General features: G+C 39.0%; 1 protein-coding gene across 2 annotated transcripts; it reads right to left on the bottom strand.

Annotated features, from left to right (window-relative positions):
• Nucleotides 1-3,427: 3,427 nt before the first annotated feature.
• On the bottom strand, nucleotides 3,428-24,735 carry CD274 (CD274 molecule). Of its 2 annotated transcripts, none has more exons than XM_066368088.1 (7): nucleotides 24,683-24,735; nucleotides 18,920-18,985; nucleotides 16,393-16,734; nucleotides 11,841-12,125; nucleotides 8,769-8,873; nucleotides 7,234-7,287; nucleotides 3,428-6,190 (listed from the first exon to the last, which is right to left on the bottom strand). In XM_066368088.1, the coding sequence occupies exons 2-7, from the start codon at nucleotides 18,969-18,971 to the stop codon at nucleotides 6,168-6,170; spliced, it is 861 nt and encodes a 286-aa protein (XP_066224185.1). In that variant the 5' UTR covers nucleotides 18,972-18,985; nucleotides 24,683-24,735; the 3' UTR covers nucleotides 3,428-6,167. The 2 variants fall into 2 exon arrangements, with proteins under 2 accessions (XP_066224185.1, XP_066224187.1); XM_066368090.1 differs by lacking the exon at nucleotides 24,683-24,735 and adding an exon at nucleotides 20,248-20,371.
• Between the last annotated feature and the right edge of the window lie 2,651 nt (nucleotides 24,736-27,386).

Below are 27,386 nucleotides of genomic sequence, written 5' to 3'. Positions count from 1 at the left end.
CGACGCTCTGCCCACCAGGGGGCGATGCTCTGCCCCTCCGGGGCGTCACTCTGCCACGACCAGAGCCACTCTAGCGCCTGGGGCAGAGGCCAAGGAGCCATCCCCAGCGCTCGGGCCATCTTTGCTCCAATGGAGCCTTGGCTGCGGGAGGGGAAGAGAGAGACAGAGAGGAAGGAGGGGGTGGGGATGGAGAAGCAAATGGGCGCTTCTCCTATGTGCCCTGGCCAGGAATCAAACCCGGGTCCCCCGGACGCCAGGCCGACGCTCTACCACTGAGCCACCCGGCCAGGGCCCTTGCTGAGAATTTTAACATCTGTATTCATCAGGGATATTGGCCTATAGTTTTCTTTCTTTGTGTTGTCTTTGCCTGGTTTTGGGATCAGAATTATGCTCACCTCATAAAAGGAGCTTGGAAGTTTTACCTCCTCTTGAATTTTTTGAAATAGCTTGAGAAGGATAGGAGTTAGTTCTTTGAATGTTTCGTAGACTTCGCCTGTGAAGCCATCTGGCCCAGGGCTTTTGTTTGTTGGGAATTTATTGATAAGTGTTTCAATCTCATTTGTTGTAATCAGTCTATTTAGGTTTTCTGATTCTTCCAGACTGACTTTTGAAAGATTACATTTTTAAAGGAATTTGTCCATTTCACCTAGGTTGTCTAATATTTTGGCATACAGTTCTTCATAGTATTTTCTTACAATCCTCTTATTTCTTCTGTGTCCATTGTTACTTCTCCACTCTCATTTCTATTTTTATTTATTTGAGTCCTTTCTCTTTTTTTCTTGGTGAGTCTGGCTAAGGGTTCATTGATCTTGTTTACTTTTTCAAAGAACCAGCTCTTGGTTTCATTGATCCTCTGTATTGTTTTTTTAGTGTCTATGTCATTTATTTCTGCTCTGCTCTTTATTATTTCCTTCCTTCTACTTCCTCTAGGCTTTACTTGCTGTTCTTTTTCTAGTTCTTTTAGTTGCAGGATTAAGTTGTTTTTTTGAGCTTTTTCTAGCTTCTTAAGGTATGCCTGCAATGCCATGAACTTCCCTCTCAGGACTGCTTTTGCTGTGTCCCACAGATTTTGAGTTGTTGTATGCTCATTTTCATTAGTTTCAAGGAAATTTTTCATTTCTTCCTTGATCTCATTGTTGACCCAGTCATTGTTTAATAACATGCTGTTTAGTTTCCAAGTGTTTGAGTGTTTTTCAGTTTTCCTACTGTAGTCGTTCTAGTTTCATGCCATTGTGGTCAGAGAAGATGCTTGATATGGTTTCAATCTTTAAATTTGTTGAGACTTGTTTTATGTCCTAATATGTGGCCTATCCTAGAGAATGTACCAGGAGCACTTGAAAAGAATGTATATTCTGCTGCTTTAGGGTGGAAGGTTCCAAAGTTATCTATTAAATCCTGTTATCTAGTGTATCCCTTGATTCTGTTGTTTCTTTAACTTTCTTTCTTGAGGATCTATCAATTGATGTTAGTGGGGTATTGAAATCCCCTACTATTATAGTATTACTGTTGATCTCTCCCTTTATGTCCATCAAAATCTGCTTTATATATTTAGGTGCTCCTATACTAGGTGCATATATATTTATAATGGCTAATTATAAGTTTTAAAGTAGTAATAATCTATGTTTTTAAAAATATTTTGATAAAAAGATATTTGGTTCACTGTGGCAGATAGTCACATGCTTGTAGAAGGGACTGGTGTAAAAGTTTAATGAAAGCTTATGGTCCATTTTCAGGTTAACTTTTCTATAACAGTGACCCCTCCAGTCAGAAACATGACCACCAAAGCCAGCCAGGAAGACTAGTCAGAAAGGTATAGCCTGATGCCCAGCACCCTGTTTTGTTGTTGTTTTAGTGAGAGAGAGAAGGAGAGACAGAGAGAAAAAGAGGGGGAAGGGAGAGAGATAGAAGCATAAATTCATAGTTGTAGCACTTTAGTTGTTCTTTTTGATTGCTTCTCATACATGCCTTGACCCAGGGCTCCAGCCAAGCTGTGATTCCTTGCTCAAGCCAGTGACCTTGAACTAAGCCAGCGACCTCAGTCTTCCAGGTCAATGTTCTATCCACTGCTCCACCACTGTCAGGCCCAGCACTCATTTTTATTGCTTTGGTTGCCCAGCACCTGACATAAATATCAGACCAACATAATTTCTACAAAGAAATTATACATAATTTCTACAACATAAATTTTTATTTTTATTTTTTATTTTTATTTTTTTTCATTTTTCTGAAGCTGGAAACGGGGAGAGACAGTCAGACAGACTCCCGCATGCGCCCGACCGGGATCCACCCGGCACGCCCACCAGGGGCTACGCTCTGCCCACCAGGGGGCGATAATCTGCCCATCCTGGGGGTCGCCATGTTGCGACCAGAGCCACTCTAGCGCCTGAGGCAGAGGCCACAGAGCCATCCCCAGCGCCCGGGCCATCTTTGCTCCAATGAAGCCTTGGCTGCGGGAGGGGAAGAGAGAGACAGAGAGGAAAGCGCGGCGGAGGGGTGGAGAAGCAAATGGGCGCTTCTCCTGTGTGCCCTGGCCGGGAATCGAACCCGGGTCCTCCGCACGCTAGGCCGACGCTCTACCGCTGAGCCAACCGGCCAGGGCCATAAATTTTTATTGCTTTGGTTGCCCAGCACCTGACATAAATATCAGACCAACATAAATTCTACAAAGAAATATACATAATTTCTACAAAGACTGATACTCTTAAAAGAAACAGCATGTAGAATCTAACATATATTCCTAGAAATTCTTTTGATGCCGTTTAAGAGTATCTGATTCAGAGAAATGATCAAAAGTCTATTTAAAGTAAACTTGAGGACTAATTAAGCTAGATGATACAATAAAAGTTTCATACTTCCTTGAATGACATGCTATCAATTTGTTTTAAAACTATAAATCTTATTATGGTGCCACACTGTACCAGGCCTCAATCTTCAACTTGGCTTCATTCTAGGTTTCTCACTTCCTTTTCAGAAACTGCAGATTGAAACACATCCAGCTTCATGTGCGTTGGTTTACATATCCATGTTTACTGATCCGAGAAGAGTCCTCTCGTAAAGGAAAGCCCCTTTGTTACCCTGTATTGACCACTCCTTCTCTTTCACCCTGTCTCCCTCAGATCTTTAATTTGGATGACACGTTTTTTGCTCTATTTTTAGTATTGTCCTATAAGAAACTATTGAGTAAGGGAGAATAAAATTTTTCAATATAGTCTTTTAAAAATAATTCTTTGGTATTTTGCATTATACATGACTCAAGAGTATGCTGTGTAAACATAGAAGCTATGAAAAAAGAAAAAAAGGAACTAAGAAGGTGGCTGCAGATCTTTCAAGCAACTGTCTCTACTGGGATGTTAAACTGGGAGTGTTTTCATGAAATGTGTGGAAAATAAGAAAATAGTCATGCTGGTTCACTGGAAACAAAATAAATAAGAATATTTTATTAAGTTAATGCAGGTGTACAGAGTGACCATCAAGTGCAGAATTAGATATCTCTGCCTATGTTGTTTACAATGAAATACAAGACAAAAGGATAAAGTGCTTTACAAATCCAACATAATGAAAGGGCATGAAGACTTAGGAATAGTCCGTATGTCTTACTCAGCAAAGATCCTTGCTTGTACTTCACACAAACAAGAGATACTGTATAAATGAACATATATACATAGATAGCAAAAGACATTCTGTTGGACAGTCTGTTTCTTCAGCCCTGACATGTGGAAAAGCAAAGAACGATTTCCTGGTCATCAATCCAAGTAAATGGTTAGGAGGAAAGAAATACTCTGGGAGCACCTGAGAGGGCATCTGAATCTCAGCCCTTTGGAAAGCAACATGTAAAAAGGCCTGTGTAGTGATGAGAACAGGGTTGAAGCGCAGTTCATGGGCCTTACTGGCACAGGTAAGACTCTAAGGTATCTACTGGAATTTCCAAAAAGAACATGTAATTTTTGCAAGTGCAACCTCAAAGTTAAGTTTATACTCAAGAGAAAATAGGAAAAACAGAAGTTCCAGACATGATTCTGTCACACAGAATTAGTAATAAAGTCACCCGTTAGGACAAACATGATCCAGTATACTCTAGAACCCACGGGTCCCATTTTGAAAAAGACAAAATAAGCCAAATCCAAACTCAGTAACAAAGCAAGTACTCAATGCATGCTGGTTGTCTAAATGTAGATATAGTACATATTAACATGTGCTGTCTTATGAAAGATACTAAGAGGCTATAGAAAAGATGATCTAGAAACTAAGAAGACATAGGGCCTGACTTCTGGGAACTTCAAATTTGTTCCAACTGCTACATAAGAAATAATATACTAAATAAAAATAGCAAAGTGCACAGCAGGCACATAATGTGTTACCACTTACATAAAAAAGAGGAAAAAAACTATATACTTTATATAGTATATATATTTCCACATACATTCATAGAACATCTTCAGAAGAATAATAAACAAAAGGCAAGGGTGGCTACTTCTAGAAAGGGAAACTGGATGACTACAAGGATGGAATAGAGACTTTTTAATGTCTCCTAATGGTGGACTTTCTGAATTTGAATCATGGAAAGGTATACATTCAACACACAGCACATTTAAATAAATAAAAAAGCTGTTAAATAATACAAGACATACAAATAAGCATTAACTTGCATGGCAAAGGCAGACAAATCAGGGATAAATATAATGATAAAAAAGAAATTCAAGGTGTTATTTTCTACAGTTTTTAAAAATATTAACATCGTCTCATAAACAAACAGTGCTTTGATTATTAAAATGTGGAAGTATTTTCAACTGTTCAGGACACATTGACTGTTACCCAGAGTATCCCCCCACCATTGGCAGCATTTTTAGACTTGCTCCCTCACACTCTTATTCTCCTCCAACACCTTATGACACTGCACTAAAATGTAGTAACAAATTTTCTTATCAATCTCCCCATTATGCTATGAGTTCCTTTAGGGGGTACTTTATCTTGGTCCCATCTGTAGACTCACTGCCTGGCACAGTGATTGATATGCAAGGGTATTCCTAAATGTTTGTTAAATGAATACATTTCTTAAAGTAAACACAGTATTCTATAAGGACAGTGGGTGACAGTCCTGGAAATCTGAGGTCTGCTATTTACCACTTTCTCAACTGTAAAATGGGTAAAGATTGAGTTTTCCAGGACACAGTTGTTATAGCGATTAAATAAAATTTGTAGGTAAGATACCACATAGCTGTAAAGGTGATATTTAAATGTAACAGATACTGCCCTGCCAGGATAGTTTGGTTGGTTAGAGCATTGTCCCAATATGCAAAGATTGCTGGTTTGATCCCTGGTCAGGGCACATATAGAATCAGACCAATGTTTCTCTCTCTCTCTCTCTTTCTCTCTCTCTCCCTTCTCCTCTCTCTGAAATCTATAAATGAAAATATTTAAATGTAACAAATACTATGGAAATGCATCTTACCTTGAGGTCTGAGTATTAGATTATTCAAGTCACTGAAAGTATCAATGCGTTAAATAAGATAATATCCTATACAAACCAATGGTTTTTCTATATGCTTCCTATGTATCAATAATGATAGAGGATAAAAGCACCTTACAAATACTATTTTACTGGACATATACAAGTCATTAAGCAGTAAGTTTAGTTTGGTGACAAAATTTTAACTTCTACAGCAATATATCTTCAAAAGAAATCATTCACAAACACGCTCACATGTCAAGACCCCACAGACTCAAAATAAATAGAAATAACTCATACTTAAAACACTGTTGCAACACTGGGATTCTCATGCAGGAGACAAATCAAGACAGTGAGTGAAGGCAAAGGGCACTTCTGTAGAATCTGACCATTAAATCAGGGAATTACAACTCGTTTTCCTAGGATGAGCGATGGACAATTTGCATGAGGGCTCATCATCCAGAAGTGTCCTTTCTCCCTTGCATATGCACTCATGAGTCTTCCAGTCATTTTGAGATGTCCAGGTGCTATGCTCCCTGACTCCACCGTTCCTTGTCCTCCTCTTCTTTTCTAGCTTCCATTTTCAGTCCTTGAGCTGTTTAAGTCCCGTACTGCCCGCAGTCCAGCGGCCCCGTGCATACCTCCGATTATGCTCAGCCCTGACAATCTCAATCCACAGGCCAAGAATCCCTGCTTTAAGATCCGAAGTTTCAATGCTGAATTATGTCTCCTCAAACTGTGTATCTGAAGTGTAATAATGATAAACATTTTATATTTGCTAGATGATATAATACATTTGCAAGATGATATTTTTGCCCAGATATCTTTACTCAATATAGGGTGATCAACTATCCCAGTTTGCCCAGGACTGTCCTGCTTTTAAAACCAAGAGTCTCATGTCCTAAGAAACCCCTTAGACTTGGGCAAACTGGGATGGTTGGTCACCCTAGGATGACCACAATAGCATTCACAAATTAGCTTTACAACACAAAGAGTGCTATGAAACCATGTAATGAAACCTGCCTGAGCTTGTCCAAGCTAATTAGATTACTTTAAAGTTGGGCTTCTTGTGAAGTTTGGTTTCTAACTACATTAAAGAGAATTGAAAACCTTAATATAAATTTCTTCTTAGTTTAATCAGCTAGGTGAGGTCTTTCATACTTTTTATAGAAGTAGACATTTGTAGCAAACTGGAATTCAACAGATAGGGTAAGAGTAAGCTTCTATGGTCCATCTGGGCCTCAAAGCTTGATTTTTGTCTCTTAGCAGCTGTGTGTTTTGGGGCAATTTACATTATCTTCTTGGCTCTGTATTCTCTACTATGAAATGGGTATAATCCTCGTATATATTTATCTCCTTGGCTTGAGGATTGGGAGGGAATTAAACAAAGTACCTCACATGAAGCAGTCAACACAGTTCCTGACACACAGCTTCTATCAATCTATCAATTACGATGCTGAATAATAGAAACCCTGCAGAGAGAAACTGCTGCCTCCCCAGCTCAAGCCTCCCCACATACCCCACCCCCAACACACTCACACGCACACACACACACACACACACACACACCCTCTCATCATTCTCTACTCTCCAGGGCCACCCCTAAATCTTCTCAGACTGGGAGGACAGGAGTTCTTAGAGTTATGAGGGGGAAAAAAAGCTAGCAGTTTCAACAGGTGCATTCTTTAAAAAGAAGAGGGATTATGGTTGATAGATTTCCCCTTGTCATAATTTTAGCTTTTTATTTCCTTTTCCTTCAACTTCTCAACCCTTGCTAATATCCTTACCATTTTGTTTCTTTGAATTCATGTCTCCATATTTTTCCACATCCATCATTCTCACTTGAAAAAAAGAATCATTTTTATTTCCACAAAACACAATTCTACACCCCACACAGTTACTTAAGCTTAAATTACAGGTTCCTATGAAACATTCCTAACCCCCTAAGAAATCTGGTAGACTTCCTTATTCCACAGGTCTCAACCCCAAAGGTTAATTCAACAGTTTAAGGCACATGCTTTTAGCCCTAGATTTTCTTTAGAAGTATATACTTTTATTTTCCATCCTTCCCTCAGAGATGCATTGGTTTTCTAACCATTTCTAATGTCAACTAATTATTTTCCACAGCAAAATATTCAAAATGCAGGTTGGTAACAGTCACTTCCTTGGACAAATCAACTCCATCTCAGGATCTTCCTCTCAGTAAAACGTGATCCTTATAGTCTGGTATCCCCATTCTGTTAAGCATTATTAGTCTTTAGAATCAGCAATATCCACTCCTTCAACTACACTACTTTCCCAGATCCACCCATCCTATTAAGGGTTGTGGGGAATTTCTCAACAATTTCAGGAATTCCCTTCCATTTTCTACTTCCCCATTTGACATCAGATAACTCTATGCAAACCGTCACTGGATCCTTTGATATACTTCTCAAAGTATTGGAGAAAGGTTTTCACTGAGTCTTCTTAAAATGGGAAGAAATTATTGGAATAGACTCATTTTCTTGCATTCTAATTTTTACCATAGGTAAGCAGAGTGATAAACATATGCAAATTATTTAGAAAATTACATAACACCTTCAGCCTGATATCATGCACAATACACTATGGTAAAAGTATCACAGCTCTACAGAAGGAGCCACTTTTATAACTTAGAGTACCCAGAAACCAGCTCAATATAACAGTGCAGCAAATGCAAGACTAAAATTCCAACCAAGACCAACAGGTATTTTCACTCTTCTGTGATTATTTGCATAATAGAAAGAAACTGTATGATGTTGGTCTTCTTCAACCTCTATACATCCCATTCTCCAAACCCTCACTCCTGTGCACATGGCTCTTCACCCAGCAACCCTGATCAGCTTCTATGTAGCTGCTATTAAACAGTGGAATGTCTTGTGCTGCCTTGCCAAGGCAAGCCAGTTTCCCTGCAGTCACGATCCACTGTCACTCCCTCAATACGCTACTATGGTTGCCCTACAGTGCAGGTGATGCTGCTCAAGAACAAAATGAGCAGAACTAGAGGAAGAGGTGATACACAGGTTCACATGGTGGCACAGCTAAAATCTACTTTGCATAATTGACAGTTGTTCCTGAAAGAAAAGGCTGACAAAAAGGTAGCATTTCACACATCAGTGTTTCCTGGTGGGGCACCACACCACCAGCATTTTAGGCAGGTCTGTTCCCTGTATGTGGGACTGCCTTGCTCATTACAGCAGATTAGTGTCCTTAGCTCTGTCTACTAAGTACCGTTGTGACAACAATAGCACCCCCAGACATTTCCCCAAATCCCCAGTGGAGACCCTTGTAATAAAGGAAATACCATCTCTTTTTAGACAGAAGACGGTTGCCAGGACTACAAGTAACAGTAGGATGGCTCCCATAATTGCCAAGTGAGTCCTCTGATTTTCCTGAACCGGAACTGGTTCTGAAAAACAAAACAAAATAAAGATAAAATTTTGGTGGGAAGGAGTCAAAAGAATAATCATCCTTGAAATTAATTGAAGTTAGCTTTAGGTGAATTTTATTAAATCAAAAGTTCTTGGCCAGCGAGCGCCTGGAATGGTGAGACACCTCCAGTATGAAAGTGAGGGCAGTATGGAAAAGTGAAAGAAGCCCAGGCTTAGACAGATGGACCTGGGGTTAAATATTGCTGCCTCTCACTAACTTTGCCATCTCTGACAAGTACTAACAGCCTACGAAATGGAAACGATAATACTTTTGTGAGGCTCATGTTTGCAAAGTGCTTACCACAGTACCACCGGGAGTGGCTGCTCAATATTAAATGATAGCTTTAGTTATTTCACTTTCTCCTGCATTCTTTAGTACAGAAGTTAACAGCACTGTTCATAGCCAAGACAGAATAGGAAGGCCAACTAGCACTGCCAAAGAATGCCTTCCTCCTTATGTCCGTGGTCACGATGAGGAACTAACGTTTGTTATCTTTCTCCACAGTCTGGATCTCGGGATATCTAATCATTGGTACCTCTCACCAATCTCTCAGTCTCTCTGTCTGTGGTCCCCATGCAGTAAGGAAAAGGGGTCTCATGAAACACATTGCTCAAAGACTGCTAACCGCACACCATTAGTCATGATCTCTATCTAGTTTCTTTTCTTTTTTTCTTTTCCTTTCTTTTCTTTTCTTCTCCTTCCTTCCTTCCTTCCTTCCTTCCTTCCTTCCTTCCTTCCTTCCTTCCTTCCTTCCTTCCTTCCTTCCTTCCTTCCTTCCTCCTTCCTTCCTTCCTTCCTTCCTTCCTTCCTCCCTCCCTCCCTCCCTTCCTTCCTCTCTCTTTCTCTCTTTACTTTTTAGAAAGAAAGAAAGGGACAGACAAGAAGGGAAAGAGATGAGAAGCCTCAATTTCTCATTGCAGCTTTTTTTTTTTTTTTGTATTTTTCTGAAGCTAGAAACAGGGAGAGACAGTCAGACAGACTCCCGCATGCGCCCGACCAGGATCCACCTGGCACGCCCACCAGGAGGCAATGCTCTGCCCACCAGGGGGCGATGCTCTGCCCCTTTGGGGCGTTGCTCTGTCGCGACCAGAGCCATTCTAGCACCAAGAGTAGAGGCCAAGGAGCCATCCCCAGCGCCCGGGCCATCTTTGCTCCAATGGAGCCTTGGCTGCAGGAGGGGAAGAGAGAGACAGAGAGGAAGGAGAGGGGGAGGGGTGGAGAAGCAGATGGGTGCTTCTCCTGTGTGCCCTGGCCGGGAACCGAACCCGGGACTTCTGCACGCCAGGCTGATGCTCTACCACTGAGCCAACCGGCCAGGGCCTCGTTGCAGCATCTTTATTGTTCATTGATTGCTTTCTCATAAGTGCCTTGACCGGGGGGTGGGGGGGCTTCAGTCAAGCCAGTGACCTTGAGCTTCAAGCCAGCAACCATGAGGGTCTCGTCTATGATTCTACACTCAAGCTGGCGATTCCGTGCTCAAGCTGGTGAGCCTGCATTCAAGCTGGCAACCTTGGAGTTTCGAACCTGGGTCCTCAGCGTCCCAAGCAAATGCTATATCCACTGTGTCACTGCCTGGTCAGGCTCTAGTTCAGGTTTTAAGGACACAACAGCAGTTAGCCTTCACTCAGTAGCTTACAGTCTATAAAGCCTGTTATACCCATTTTATTTGAGTCTCAAAATAAGTTGAATTAGGTATGCCAGGAATTAGAAGAAAAACCCCCAGGTTACAAATGAGGAAACAGATTCCAAGCAGTTAGGTGAGTATCCTAGGCCATCCCATAAGTAAGCTGTCACAAAACAGCTGCAGCTCCTACCAAATGACTCCTAGATCAGTAAGAGCTTCTCTTTCATTATCTAATTTCCCCCCCCCTTTTTTTCATAGGACCCTCCTGAATTTTACTTTCCTGTTGCTTGAATTTTCTACGCATTTTAGTTGTTTTCTTTGAAATCTCTCAAGCTTTACTGTTAACATTTAGTGGGGAATAGGGCAGTGAGAAGCCTGCTGGTTTTTCATTAACATCATGCTCACCCACCTCACTTTTTCTAAAGGTCTGAGCCTTCACTAGACTGTTTCCTGCCTTACCTACTTTACCTACTTTTATAAGGTAGGGAGAAAAAAAAAATAGCTGCATCTGAGCAGGCAAGAGCCTGAATCATTGTCATGCACTGTAGCTCACTTATTCCTATGATTATTTTGCCCAGCAGTTATTATAATCACATAGGGAAAGTGAAGCATACAGAAATTGAGTAACTTGCCCAGGGACACACAGCCTTATGTCCTACATGCTAAGCACAGCAACTTGAGTTGGAATGTCATAGACTGCCTTGGAGGAGGCAGATGGGGAGGAAGGACCTCTTCCACTTGGAATAAAATAGGAAAGTACATTCCACTTGCTTCTTGCCATAGAAACCCTGGGAAGAAAGGAGTTGTCCAGTGTGCTCAGACTTGGATTCCTGAAACATGATCTGAGTTGAGGATTCCTCTGGGGTCCCCCAGGTTTCCCAGCCACAAGAACATGTCCAGCATAGATGACTGCTTGTTTTCTTATGTTTCCTGAAGAATAGAAACTGCCTTATTCTTCTATGAGTTTCCAGTGCCTGACACATAGGCCATATTCAATAAATATTTCTTGAATCTTTACTAAATAGCAATATGAATGGATGGATGAGGATATAGATGATGGAGATGAGGAAGCAGGATGTGTTTTGTAAATATAGGGTGGGGCAGAAGTAGATTTACAGTTGTATGTGAAACAGTTTATTCTTGTATTATTAATATTTTATTATTTTCCATATGAACAACTGTAAACTTACTTTTGCCCTTCCCTGTATAGTGCAATTCATTCAACAGACAATGAATGCCTAGGATGAGCATGAGCAGGCATCATGCTTGGTGCTGGGGACAGCACTGGGCACATTTTAATGGAAACATTCAGAATATTACCTGGGATGACCAATTCAGCTGTACTGTTTTCCTCAAGACCTGATCTCCAAAAAGTGCAGTAGAAAATTTCATTAGCTGTTGTGTTGATTCTAATCGTGCTGGTCACATTGTAAAGTTTCTCCTCCCTCCTGGAACTGGTGATGGTGGTTTTGCCAATCAAGACTTGATGGTCACCGCTTGTCCACATGACTTCAGCCTCAGGGTAACCCTCAGCCTGACATGTTAGTTCATGTTCAGAAGTGGCTGGATCCACAGAAATTCTTTGGTTGATTTTGCGGTATGGGGCTAGGTCATGAGCAAAAAGAAGTCAAGGCTTACACTTAGCACAGAACTACATGTGTGGCTTGGTGTTGTCCACATTAGAAAGCATATAAGTCCAGGCTGGTTCTCATAAAAATAAGTTTAATGTTCAGATGTATCAGCAGTGGGGAACCCCTGTTGGTTCTGCCTCAACTCTTCCATTCACAGTCCGGCCAAGGAACAACTAACTATCTTGCTATAAATATTATATTGCTATTTTTATTGAGCTCAAAGTAAATATACAGATTAATGTATAAAGAACTGACATCTCTAAACATATGTCTGTCCACTTACTCAAGTCTTCATATGTTTCTCAGTAAAGTTTTATAGTTTTTACATAGGGCAAGTTTCTTCCTAAATTTATTCCTGGATATTTTGTTTTTGCTGTTATAATGCTGTCTTCATAAACATGAATCTCTCCAGCTGGCCAGCACTGTTTCTTAAACAACTGAATAAACAAAAAACCTGATTCTGGTGTGTCACTCACTTTTTCAACTTTAGGTCAATGATCAGAAATTAGGTATGAATATAGTATGATGTAAAAATTGATACATGTTCCTGGATAAAACTTTTTTCAAGTCTAAATATATATACATATTTTAAATAGTTTTAGATTGTCAGAAACTTTGCAAAGATAGGACAGAGTTCCTTCCTGCATACCTTTCACCCAGTTTCCTCATTGCTAACATCTTACTTCACCATGGTACATTTCTTATAACTAAGGAATCAACATTATTGCATTATTATTAACTAAACTTCATACTTGGTTCCATTTCACTAGTTTTTCCCTGATGTCCTTTTTTTTGGTTTTAGGATCTCATCCAGAATGCCACATTATAATACTTATTTTTAAAGCTCTGTTTATGCTGGTCATTTTAATAAATCATTTAAATAATCATATGCAAGGAGGAAAGTTTAAATTTTAGATAATTGGTTAACGATCCTTTTAGGATTAAATTACTCAGTGTACTGACTATTATTTAGTGCATTTATATCACCTCAGATTTTAGTTCATGTTTATACATTACAAGTATGTTAACATGTTATTCTTCTGTTGTTATAATCCTTGATTCACTCCTAATACTATAGTGAAACCACTACTCTTGTATGTGAAGTCTTATAGACAGCAATGAATAAAACAGATCAAAATCTCTGCCTTTGTTGAGTATATATTCTAGAAGGAGGAGAGAGACAATAAACAAAATAGATTCACTTACATGATATATATTACAAGATACATTATATGGGGAATACATGCTATAGAGAAAATTTTAAAAGGGCTGGTTGGTAAATTTGGGGGAGAGATGGGGTTGATAGGGAATGATAGCAGTTAACCCTTGGTCCACAGGAATAAGTTTTATTAGGTTAACTATGCAATATTTATTCTTTTAGTTGTCCAATCCCATTTATGGTCTTAAAAGTATAAAAGGGCATTTCATCTTGCCTGCTATCATATTCAATGATGAAGGAAGGAAAAACAACATTTTCCATTAAAAATCAGATGCCTGAAAGTCTGGTATTTAAACTAAAAAACATGAAAGGTGTAATGACACCCACATCCAAAGTGATAATAATAATTGAGTTAATTCAAAACTAACTCTTTCAAACTTCAGTTTTGAAATTCTTCACCTCTAAAATCCCATGGTGAGTAAACTCCCTGTGGGGAAGCTGTATTACCACATTCACAGTGATGGGAAGAAAAGCCTGATAGTGTTACTGTGAAATCATTTGCATGTGGAGATGACTCAGGAGCTCTACTTCCTTGAAGTGTTCATGCGACATGGACACTAAACTTCTATTGGTGACATTGCCTCAATTAAAACTTGGTGACTGGCTTGCTCTCAGCACAGCTCAATTCAACCCTAAGACCACTGGATGACAACAAGATGGATGGGGTGTAGGATGCTAATTTAGCGATTTATAATACAAAATAGACTAGTCAAACAAACCAGATGTTAGTCATCTGCATTACTCCATTAGGGACCCCTCCGTGGAAAAATCATCAGAAACAGAGATTTCCAATTGTGTTGAACCATAGAAAAGGCAATTGCAGATCCACAAGGAACATTACAGAGCCCACGTGACCTGGAAGAACACCCTTCCTCACTACAAGGACAGCTTTCCTACTCTGCATACTCCCTGCAGGCTAATGAGAGACCTTTTCTGGCAGCAGAAACTTACACTCTACACATCCTTCTACCTGCCAGACTTATGCTGTTCCTGCCCAACCCAGATCCAGCAGTGCTGGCTGTTTATAGGGTTAAGTCTTGATAATCTCTTCCATGCATTAAAACAAAGTAAGTGCTTGATATTCTTCAGTGATGGACTGAAGAAAAGTTGAAAATCCCAACATGAAATTATACTATTCTGTTTTCATAAATATCACTGTTCTGGAGAAGTATATGGTAAAATATAATTAATATTAAATCTACTTTACAACACAAGTGACAGCTTCTTTTCTTTTTCTTTTTTTTTGAGAGAGAGAGAGAGAGAGACCAACAGACAGACAGACAGACAGGAAGAAACAGAGATGAGCATCAATTCATAGTTGTGGCACTTTAGTTGTTCATTGATTGCTTCTCATATATGCCTTGACGAGGGGCTCCAGTCAAGCCTTGGACTCAAGTGACCATGGGCTTCATGTCTATGATCCCATGTTCAAACCAGTGACCCGGTGCTCAAGCTGTGAGCCCATGCTCAAGCCGGGATGAGCCTGCACTTAAGCCAGATGAGCCCATGGGGTTTTGAAACTGGGTCCTCAGCATCCCAGGTTGACATGCTATATCCACTGTGCCACCACCAGGCAAAGGTTATATTTTCTTGAAAAAAAGTAACATTAATTCAGCCAGAATCAGAGACCCAGTAATGCACCATAAAATAGATACATTTCTAATTCTTCTATAATTTTGATTTTGAGTTTATAATGATCAGTTATCCCTTTATGATAAATTCAAACATTTTCCTACTTATTGATCTTCAGATTGATGGTAGTTATCCCAGGAAAGAAAAGACCAAAGGATATTGATTTAATTCTAATCACATATTAAAAGGTGAAAAAGGCATGACCTGTGGTGGCACAGTGGTTAAAGCATTGACCTGGAATGCTGAGGTCTCCAGTTCGTAACCTTGAGCTTGCCCAGTCAAGGCAAGGTTGGGCCCCACCCACCCCTTCTTCTTTCTCAAAAATCAATAAATAAAATCTTGGAAAAAAAATCAGGTGGATAATTCCAAAACTATAAGTAAAGAGGGCAGATTTCAGCTCAATACCAGAAAGTAATTTCAATAGGCTATGGAAGGGAGAGCCAAATGATAGGGTGTCATTGTGGGAAGAATGCCAGCAGAAGGCCTTTTGGGGGAATTTCTATTCTTTGTGAGTTTGGATTAGCTTCTTCTCTTGCCGGGGGTCCTTTCAGCTCTCAATTCTAAGAATCTTAACAGTGAAAGCAGAGGTGGTAAGCTAAGGTGTTTTCCTTTACTTAGCTAGCAGCCACCCCAAACTTTGAACCCAGGTGATCTTATGACATATCTGTGGGTCAGTACCCTGGAATTTGTCACTTATGGTTCCTCTTTAATACTTCAAGATAATATTGGTATAGATTTTCAAGATGAATTCTCAGTGAGCATAGTTTATAGTATTATCTCTAAGGAAGAATAATGTCCTCTATACTTGATGTAATTATATTTCCCCTTCATAAATCGACTTCAAGACTTTTTTTTTAATGTAAACCTTAAAGTGAGATTTGTTTTAATATATTTGTTTGAGTTTGATATAGAGAGGCCCAAAGGAAGGAAAATGCCAGCAGACCTAATAAAATAAAAATAGTAGTTGAATAAAAAACAATTCCTGGAGGAACACACAAGTAGTGGTTATCTGGTTATCTTTGTGTGCTATAGAAGATGGTAGTAAAGGGAGGAGGGACTTATTTTATTCCCTTTCATAGTATCTGAATTATTTGCAAGTATGTATATTACTTTCATAATAATAACAAAGTAAAGACTAAGAATTTATTTTTAGAAAAACTAAACATACTGTGGAACAGGCTTCTGTCATGTTGGCTCTGGATCTCTAGGGACTGTCCAAAAGAAGGTGTTCAAGAAATGCTCATTGGTTGAGTGTGTGAGTGAATGAATGAATGAACAGATTGCTTCTGAGGAGAATAAGAGTGGATTTCCAAGAATGAAAATTTCTCAACACTGGGATATGATTTTAATTTTAATAAAGTTGGGCCTCTTTACCTATAAGAATTCTTACCATAGACTTTCAAAGTAATCCGCTTGTAGTCGGCACCACCATAGCTGATCAAGCAGCAGTAAACCCCTGCATCCTGCAATTTCACATCTGTGATCTGAAGTGCAGCCTTTCCAAACAAGAGCTGGTCTTTTAACAGATGAGCCCTCTGGCTATAGCTACTGTGTTGAGCCTTCAGGTTTTCTTTCCCATTTACAAATTGGATAACTTTCTTGTCCTCCATTTGCCAGTAGACAACTAATGCAAGCAGGTCTAACTCTTCTGCTACTGGGAATTTGCATTCCATTGTCACATTGCTGCCATACTCTACCACGTACCAGTCCTTGGTGACTGTGATAGTAAATGCTGAAAAGAAAGATAACCAATCTTCAGAATGTGAAAAATTTCTCAAAGAATTTACAGAATGAGTACACAGTTTACAAATACTTTACCTAGTCACTTATGTGATAATTATGTTTAAGTACTTACTTCCCTGAAATACACATTTTACCTGGTGGATTTGAAACACATTTTGGGATGCTACAGTTCATCCCTGAGTTAAAATAATAAAGTTAGCTAAACAAATTGCTGTCCCAAAGTTCATAAACATATATTTCTGTAGAAATATGGTAATGGGTTACTTAAAACCTGAAGATTTTGTTTTATGTGAACATCCCCAGAAAGTACTTTGATTGGACACTTATTTGCCTTCTGCTTAGTCTGAATGATAGATTCCAATATGGTCACATGCTGTTTAACAATGGAGATTACATTCTGAACAATGCATTGTTAGGTGATTCTGCTGTTGTGCAAACGTCATAGAGTATACTTACATATATGTAGCTAGGCTATATGATATAGCCTGTTGCTCCTATGCTATAAGTCCTTTATGATATGTTACTGTACAAAACAACATGAGATGAAATCAAGCACGAGAGAAAATGATGCAATCATTTCTCATCTCACAAACAAGATGTATGGGGATGCTGTTGGTCTAACACTGCGTAATGTTTAGAAACAAACATTTTTATAAGTAGAAAGAGTACACTCAAAGATAACAATGAAAAAATATAGCATAGCAAATACATAAACCAGAAACAGTCATTTATTATCAGTACAGTGGTACTTTGAGATATGAACAGACCAACATACAAATTTTTTAAAATACGAGCTGCGACTCAGTTGTATTTTTGTTCAAGATCCGAGTGAAATTCCAAGATACAAGTCGTGATTTGGAAAGCTGCTACTAGTTGGAGCATTAGCACACAGGTCCAGTATTGGCAGTTTGATATACGAGTTGACTGACTTACGAGCTTGGTTATAGAACAAATTAAATTCGTATCTCAAGGTACCACTGTATTAAGTATTATGTACTGACATATTGTATATGTTACATTTTTATATAACTGGCAGTACTGTAAGTTTGTTTACACCAGCATCACCACAAACACATGAGTAATGTGTTATAAAGCTATGATGGCTACAATGTCACTAGGTAATAAGAATTTTTTAGCTCCATTATAACCTTAAGGGACCACCATGGTATATACAGTCCATCATTGACCAAAATGTTTTTATGAAGTACATGACTGCAGTCCTCTCTTCTTTATTGCCCTAAACTCTTGATCAGTTATCTGGCTATGGGTATGGAGATTTAGGGAGTATCTTAGAATGATGACAGTACTGTTGTTACCCTGACACTTTCCATAATTCTTCCTTAAAATATACTCTTCAGGAAAAGCAGGCCATAGAGGAGGTAGACAAAATGATCCTTCTCTTGTTTAAAACAAACAAACATCACAGGGTATTTCCTCAGATATTTTCAGTAACCATACCTGAGAAATGGATAATATAGAATGGATAATGGATAATGAGTTAATTTAGTTTCTTTTGGTTGGTGTATAATTGCCTAAATCTTTGTCTAATGATATGAGTTTATGAAATATGTTTATGAAATAAGGATGGAAAAACAGAATGTCCTTGCTATTAAAAATTAATTCATTTAAAATTATTATTTATTTTTTTAGGTGAGAGGAGGGGAAATAGGCAGACTTCTGCATGCACCCTGAATGGGATTCACCCAGCAACCCCATCTAGGGCTGATACTCGAGTACCAAGCTATTTTTAGTGCCTGAGGCTATCACACTCCAAGGGAGCTATCTTCAGTTCCCAGGGCCATGTTTGAACCAATCAAACCACTGGCTGCAGGAGAGAAAGCGGGAGTGAAGGGGGAGGAGTGAAAGGGGAGTAAGAGTAAAGGGGGAGAGGAATAAGGGGAAGAGGGAGTGAAGGGGGAGGAGTGAAAGGGGAGTAAGAGTAAAGGGGGAGAGGAATAAGGGGAAAAGGGAGTGAAGGAAGAGAGGGAGGGAAGGGGGAGAAGCAGAGGGTCGCTTCTCCTGTGTGCCCTGACCAGGAATCAAACCCAAGACATCCATTTGCTGGGCAGAGGCTTTGTCCACTTAGCCACTGGTCAAGGTAAAATTATTTTCATTTTTAACTTATGGTTAACATATTTAAAGTAGTGAACAAATAAAAGGATCTCATGTCTTACCTTTCAACAAATGACAGTAGGCAATGAGTGTAAAACAACTAAGTATCCTCATGTTTCTGAAATGACCTAATTATGGAAAACACACACACACAAAAAATGCTTTACTCAACAATTAAATACCCAGACATTATGGAATCTGGCAGTTCTAATTGAAATAGTCTTCTGATAACTAGACAATGACTTGTAAGACAAGAAATGCAGCAGGAGATTAGAAATTCAATACTGTCACTTAATATCCCAAAGTCATTTAAAGCCAAATTTGAAAAAGGCTACCATACTAAACAATTAATATTTTATTACAAGCTTTGCAAAAAACTTATAATGTGCACTCAAAAGAAGCAAAAAAAAAAAAAATTGCGCCAGATACTCAATTACTTTATTTTTTTTCTGTAGTAAAACATATCTAGAAACACAAACTTGCCCTATGCAAAATATCAAAGCCAGGAGAATATGACTTCCATATCATCCCACCTCTCAATGCTAATACCGTATATACCAGGGGTCCCCAAACTATGGCCCGTGGGCCACATGCGGCTCCCTGAGGCCATTTATCCGGCCCCAACCGCACTTCTGGAAGGGGCACCTGTTTCATTGGTGGTCAGTGAGAGGAGCATAGTTCCCATTGAAATACTGGTCAGTTTGTTGATTTAAATTTACTTGTTCTTTATTTTAAATATTGTATTTGTTCCTGTTTTGTTTTTTTACTTAAAAATAAGATATGTGCAGTGTGCATAGGGATTTGTTCATAGTTTGTTTTTTTTTTTTTTTTTTTTACAGAGACAGAGAGAGAGAGTCAAAGAGAGGGATAGACAGGGACAGACAGACAGGAACGGAGAGATGAGAAGCATCAATCATTAGTTTTTCATTACGCATTGTGATACCTTAGTTTTTTATTGCTTTCTCATATGTGCCTTGACCACGGGCCTTCAGCAGACCGAGTAACCCCTTGCTTGAGCCAGTGACTTAGGTCCAAGCTGGTGAGCTTTTGCTCAAACCAGAAGAGCCAGCGCTCAAGCTGGCGACCTCGGGGTCTTGAACCTGGGTCCTCAGCATCCCAGTCCAACGCTCTATCCACTGCGCCACCGCCTGGTCAGGCTGTTCATAGTTTTTTTATACTCCGGCCCTCCAACGGTCTGAGGGACAGAGAACTGGCCCCCTATGTAAAAAGTTTGGGGACCCCTGATATATACATAGCTCCTAAAAACCAATAAGAAAACTACCCATAACCCAATAGAAAAATTAACAAAAGATTCTAACATATGGTTCAAAGAGTAAGAAATCAAATGACATTTAAACAATCTCACCAATTAAAAAATATATAGCCTGACCAGGTGGTGGTGCAGTGGATAGAATGTCAACCTGGGGCACTAACGCAGGTTCAGAATCCCAAGGTCGCCAGCTTGAGCACGGGTTCACTAGCTTGAGCTTGGGGTCACTGGCTTGAGCATGGGATCATAGATATAACCCTATGGTCTCTGGCTTGAGCCCAAAGTTGCTGGCTTGAAGTCCAAGATCGCTGGTTTGAGCAAAGGGCCACTGGCTTGGCTGGAGCCCCTGGTCAAGGCACGTATGAGAATGCAATCAATAAACAACTAAAAAGTGCCGTAACTATGAGTTGATGCTTCTCATCTCTCTTCCTGTCTGTCTCTGTCTCTCTTTCTAAAAAAAAAAAAAAGTATAACATTAAGACATGATATACTATTTTAACTTATTAGTGTAACCAAATTTATAAAAATTCCTAATAGTGTTTTTGAGGCTATGAATCACCCTTTAATAATAAGAGAGAATATGAAGTGTGTAACCTTATTTTGGATGGCAATTTGGTAGTCTATATTAAAAATTTAAATGTATATGTCATATGAGCTTTCAGTTCCTCTTTTAGAAATACTATATTACAAAAACAAAAGCATATACATATAAGAATATAAATAAAGGGATGACTTTGCTAATATCAAACCAAAACTGGGAATACCCTAGATAACCTAAGCGGTAAAATAAATTTTGGTTAGTCATAATACACAATACCATTAAGGGCAGAAGTAAGTATACATACAGGTACTGATAGTGCACAGACATAGAAAGTAAGTTGCTGAACAATATATGTAGCAGAATTCCACCTTTAAAAAAGTCTGTGTGTAGTGTATTTATTTAAATATAGATGTCCAGAAAAAGCCATATCTAGATGTTGACAGTGATTATCTCTAGGAGAGAAATTAGAGGGAAGATAGATAGGTTTTTACCTCTCTATAGTTTTTTCAAAAAAAGAAAGGACAGAAGAAAAAAAAAAGATAAGATTGTGAATGATTTCTTCAGTTTTTCAAATAAATGAATATGTTTTACTTATATTCTCAGAAAAAACCCCCAAAATTTAATAAGCCATTCACCTTGCCAAGTTGCAGAGTATTTGGCAGTGTGCATAATGAAAAGAACCCCAGAACCCCAAACATCTGAATTGAGTTAAAATAATAAAAATGGTTTATTTTTATGTTTTTCTTCATTATTAAAGTAATATAAACACATTACACAAAATGAGAAAAGAAGGGATAAATCACCCACTCACTATTCTATCACTTTAACCCAGGTAATGCCTGGAAATGTTTTTAGTTGTCAAAATGGGTAAGGGGTAGAGGCCAAGGATGCTGCTAAACATCCTACAATGCTAAACATCCTACAACTCCCAATAGTAAAGACATATTCTTGCAAAAACATCAATAGTGCTATGTTGAGAAAACTTGCAACCCTGTAAGCAATTTAGCGTGTATTTTCCTTCCAGTCTTTTCCCTCTATGAATCTTATATTTTTTAATTTTTTATTTATTTGTATTTTGAGAGAGAAAAGAGAGAAAGAGAGAGAGAGAGAGAAAAGGGGGAAGGAGCAGGAAGCACCAACTCCCATATGTACCTTGACAAGGCAAGCCTGGGGTTTCGAACCAGCAACCTCAGCGTTCTAGGTCAATGCTTTATCCACTGCACCACCATAGGTCAGGATTCCTCTATGAATCTTTTAAAAATTATAACCTTGTCATATATGTAACACCTATTTTTTTCATTTAATATAATAACATAAATATTTTTCATTTTACTGCATGATATTCTTCTTTAATGGTTCCACAATGTTTAGTTCCTCTATTGCAAGGTATAAGATGTTTCCAATTTTTAAAATGTTGAAAGTATTTGTGTATTTGGCAAATATTTATTAAGTGCCTACTGTGTGCCAGGCCCCACGCTAGACTCTCAGGATAGATTTCCCCAAGTGAAATTACTGATCATGAAGAAAGAACATTTTCCTGGTTCTTGATGCATGTGGATAACTGGTACCAGTTACACTGTATCTTCATCCAGCATTGGGTATTATTTTAAAAATATTTTTCTAATTTGATTAAAAAAGAACAACATGAGAAAAATAGTTGTCCATTATTAGCACAAGTAGTAATCAGCAAGGGCAGAAATTATCTTACAAAAAAGGACAAAAGCTTGAATTTTTCATGTGTTTGTTGATTGTTTTAGTTCTTTTGTGAATTAACTGATCATTTCTTGGCCTATTTACATTACTGGTTTCTTAATAGCCTATATGATCCTTCATGTTCATATCATATACAAAAAGGGCAAAATAAAATGAGGCATCATCCTCATACTAGTGTGAGGTGCTTAATTTTCACTTCCCTCCTTACCAGCTGTACTGTGGATGGGGGTAGGGATGGCAGTCAGACCTTGAGAACACAAACGTTGAAATGACATCGTGGTGGCAGCTATCTAGCTGTCCTTTCCTTGGGCCAGAGTTGATATATCACCATTATAAAATACGGGTATGCAACATAGTCAAATGTCAAAATAACCTGGAGATGTTTTCTCTGAACATATGAACCCTGATTTATGTCACCCCATTAAAATAAAATAAAAAAAAATACGAATCTGCTATCATAAACACAAATATAATTCTTGGGCTGAAAAAACTTAAGATAACTCTAACTTTAAGCAAAGAACTGTTGAATAAATCAGAAAGACATTAAATCCACTCAGGGATTACAATTAATTTTACCAATGTGTATCTGAATTCCCAAACAAGAACTGAAATGTTCAAAGACCAAGGAAACGTGAACTAGGAATAAATGATGGTTCATTCAGGATGGGGAAGCAGGTTTGTCCCTGGGAGAACCCTGTATAACACTATGGACCTGATATTATTTCTCTACCTCCCAAAGGTAGAATGGATAGGAGAAAGAGACAGGGAAAGAATTCAAGCTTTGTCTCTCAAAAGTAGGAGCATGGAGTGTGTTGACATCTGTTAGTTTAAAGTTTTCTTTGATTTTTAGTCAATGTGTATGAACTATGACTTGATTTTAAAAAGTTCTTAGAATATGATAATGTGTCTCCAAGTGAGCTAAAAAACTCACTCCATTAATAGATCAAAAGTTGATCTGTTAAATCTTTACTAAACTATTAAATTCAACTAAAACCCGTGGCCAAACTCCTTCCCTTCATGAACCTGAGACACAGATGTACATTTCCCTGATATAGCTTCAAATTCCCCACAGTATTTCTAACACTTCCTTTCAGACCACATTCTAATTGCCCATAATCTCTGCCTACCATCTTCCAGTGAAAAAAAGCTATTTTTTTTCTCCAGAGTAACATAGTTCTTAAAAACAGCTGGCAACTGTTAATGTGAACTGGTATGATCTTTCTGGAAGGCAATTTTCATTTCATTTTATTTATTTATTATTGAATTTATTGGGTGACTTTGGTTAATAAAATTATATAGGTTTCAGGTGCACAGTTCATAATACATTGTTTGTATATTATATTGTGTGTTTACCACCCCAAGTCAAGTCTTCTTTTATCACTGTTTAATCAAAAGATCTTTTTAAAATATTCAGATTCGAAGTAGTTATGCTTCTAAGAGTTTACCTGAAGGAAATAATCAGCTGTGTCACAGAGTTATATGTAAAAATGTCAGTGAATGGCTAAAATAGTAAATCACTGTTACTGTAAATAATATTTATGCCCAACATGGGGGATTATTTCTGTTTGGTTATCCAGCACCATGGAATACAGCCATTTAAAAAAAAATCACATTTAGAAAGCTATTTAATTCATAGAAAATCATTCACAGTATGTCTGTATATTTATTTTAGGTGCAAAAAACAAGGTGGAACATTGGTCCTTGAAGTACCCCCTTGTACTATAAAACATACCCAAACTTTTTTCTGACATAAGCCAAGGTCAATATGTCTAAGAAATATTTTAACATCCTCCTCCCGCCCCTTGGCTCCTTTTTTTCTCCTTCAGGACTCCTTTAAGTCCCCAGAGCATATAGGACAAAGAATTCAGGTTCCAGTATCCTGGGCCTTGTAGCAGGAAAGGACCTTAGGAGATGCTGCAGGTGTGCTAACTTACCCAGAACATACTACTAGTCAGTGGCTGAGGATGAACCTGGACCCAGGTGCCCCAACCTCCAGCCCAGAAATTTCCCTTTCTACAGACCTCAGGACCATATTTATGAACTTACAGAAACATATACTTACAAGACTGACAGTAAGCGAAACTACATTCCCCCTAGCGAAAGGCCAAATGTGGTGTTACCTGTTATTAACCTTGACAAGTAACTGACTCTACTGAGCCCTCTCCAAACCGTGGAACGTCCCTTTTCCCTTCTCTCTCCATCTCAAAGGGGTCTATATAGACCATACATTTTAAAAGTGCCGATGGCCCGTGGGTCATTCGCGGGGTGGGGGGGGGGGGGGGAGAGGATGAAGCTCCCTACCTGTAGCCGGTAGGCAAGGAGACCTCACGCTGCGCCGGGACTGAGTAGAGGCTGCAGAGTTTGGCAAGTTTAGAGCCTCGGAAAAGCAGGGGTAAAGTCCCCGCCCACCTTCCGCGTGTGTCAGCTGTTTCCCTACCCTGGCTCAGCCCCACCCACAGCTCCCTGAAGGCTTTTTAAATTTATTGATTTGAGAGAGAGAAAGAGGGAGGGAGGAAGGGGGGAGGGAGGAAAGAAGAGGGGGAAGAGGGGAGGGGGAGATAGGAACATTGATTTATTCCTGCACCTAACTGGGGGTCAAACGGGCAACTCTGTGTTTCAGGATGAAGGTCTAACCAACCAGATATCCAGCCACTGGCTCTTTAAACCTTTAAACCACTAGATTCTGCTACCTTGAAATGAAGAAATGTAAAAGTGAAACCAAAAGTGAAACTTACCACTGCAGTTTCCCATAAATGAACTTTTAAAATGAAAAGCTTCAGAATAAAACCAACACTGGATGTTTTTAATTTTCTATTCTTTTTATTATGAGAGAGAGAGAGAGAAACATTGATTTGTTGTTCTACTTATTATGTATGCATTCATTGATTGATTCTTGTTTGTGCCCCAACTGGGGATGGAACCCACAACCTTGGTACACTAGCCAACTGAGCTACCTGGCAGAGCCAACATCCAATATGTTTTCAAAAAAGGTTTAAAACAAGCCAATGCCTGAAATCATCACAAAGATTTCAGATGTTGGTTTTACCTTCAGAATCCAGACACCTTAAATTCTGCCATCACGCTTCCCCCACCTCTTTTCAATAAAAGGTTTTAACAAGGACATAGAAAAACTTGACATAATTCTGCAACATATAGAAAGTAAAACAACAGACTGATATGGCTTTGGGTTTTATTCTAGAAAGTGAGTGTGTATAACAGGAAGTATATTTTAAATGGTGTATTGTGATACTTCCTCAGGGTTCCTCGACATAATGAAACTTAAATTGCTTCGTCATTAAAAGGACTTCCCATCATGAGTTACAACTTGTAAGAAGGCTCTGGATCCCTGCTGTCTTGCCATAGCAAGGTTGGATTAAGAAAATGCTTCTGGTAATGGTGGTGAGCTCAAGCTGAAACCGTGTGACTTACAGTAGGTGGTGACATAATTTACTTAAACATTCCCCAGTAGTAGACTTTTAGGTACTTGCCTCTCTTTCTCCTTCCCTCCTTCTTACTTACTTCTTTCTTTGTAATCTTGGTAATTTGAAAATTGATATATTGAACTCTTCGTTGTTTGCCTTTCTACTTATTCATTTCAATTGCAATTCAAAATACTGTATAATGAATGAATAGTAAGATGTCCATTGGCTTTATTATACCATTTCCTTCCCAAGTGAGAATTTTCACCCTCTCAGAATAGCACATATTTTTAACTTGAAAAAATTATGAGAAAGATATTGCCTTAAAAATCTAATAGGGAATGTGAAATTCTCTTCAGCTTTAATAAAATAGAAATAGACTTGGGGGATTAAGCTTAAAATGCTCTCTCTTGCAAATTTCTTTTTGAAGCCACACAGTGGAATACTGCAGTGTTTTCCCCAAATTTAGTTCCTCTGATATTTTCTATTTAATTTATTTCACTTTTCTAAAAATGATCAAGACCTCAGAACATATATTTCATGACCTGCTAGCTGGTTATGATCATCAAGTCAGAAAAAAACTGGTGGCCCTGGCTGGTTTGCTCAGTGCTAGAGCATTGGCTCAGAGTGTGGATGTCTGGGTTTGATTTCCAGTCAGGGCAGACAGGAGAAGCGCCCATCTGCTCCTCCACCTCTCCCCCTCCCGCTTCTCTCTCTCTTCCCCTCCTGCAGCCATGGCTTAATTGGAGTGAGTTGGCCCTGGGCACTGAGGATGCTCCATGGCCTCTGCCTCAGGTGCCAAGAAGAGCTTGGTTGTGGAGCAATGGAGCAATGACCCAAATGGGAAGAGCATCACCCCCTAGTGGGCTTGCTGAATGGATCCTGGTTGGGACACATGCGGGAGTCTGTCTCTGCCTCCCTTCCTCCCAAGGAATAAAAACACAAACAAACAAAAAACTGGCTTTAGAGCAGGGGTTGGGAACCTTTTTGGCTGAGAGAGCCATGAACGCCACATATTTTAAAATGTAATTCCATGAGAGCCATACAACGACCCATGTACGTTAGGCATTATCCAATAAAAATTTGGTGTTGTCCCGGAGGACAGCTGTGATTGGCTCCAGCCACCCGCAACCATGAACATGAGCTGTAGGAAATGAATGGATTGTAATACATGAGAATGTTTTATATTTTTAACGTTATTATTTTTTTTTATTAAAGATTTGTCTGCAAGCCAGATCCAGCCATCAAAAGAGCCATATCTGGCTTGTGAGCCATAGGTTCCTGACCCCTGTTTTAGAGCCACCTACCATTAGCAGGCTGAGTAATCTTGGGCAAATAATTTACTGAGTATTCAGGATTAAGTAATATCCTCTTAGATGTCCTATAACATATAAATGATTTTTATAACTGGGGGGGGGTGGCGTGGATATTTAGTTTTTTGGTTTGTTTGTTTTAATCAAGCAATGTTCAGGATGTAACATAATGATCAACGGGAAAGATAGGAGGCAAATGGAATTGGCCCAGAATCAACACTCCCAAATGGACAAAGTCAGACAACATCAGAGAAGAATCCAATAAGCTTCACA

This window comes from Saccopteryx leptura, chromosome 2 (genome assembly GCF_036850995.1).
Source record: "Saccopteryx leptura isolate mSacLep1 chromosome 2, mSacLep1_pri_phased_curated, whole genome shotgun sequence".
In the NCBI taxonomy this organism is placed as follows: domain Eukaryota; kingdom Metazoa; phylum Chordata; class Mammalia; order Chiroptera; family Emballonuridae; genus Saccopteryx; species Saccopteryx leptura.
Note: the sequence above shows the minus strand (reverse complement) of the source record. Positions and strands in the feature narration are given on the sequence as shown.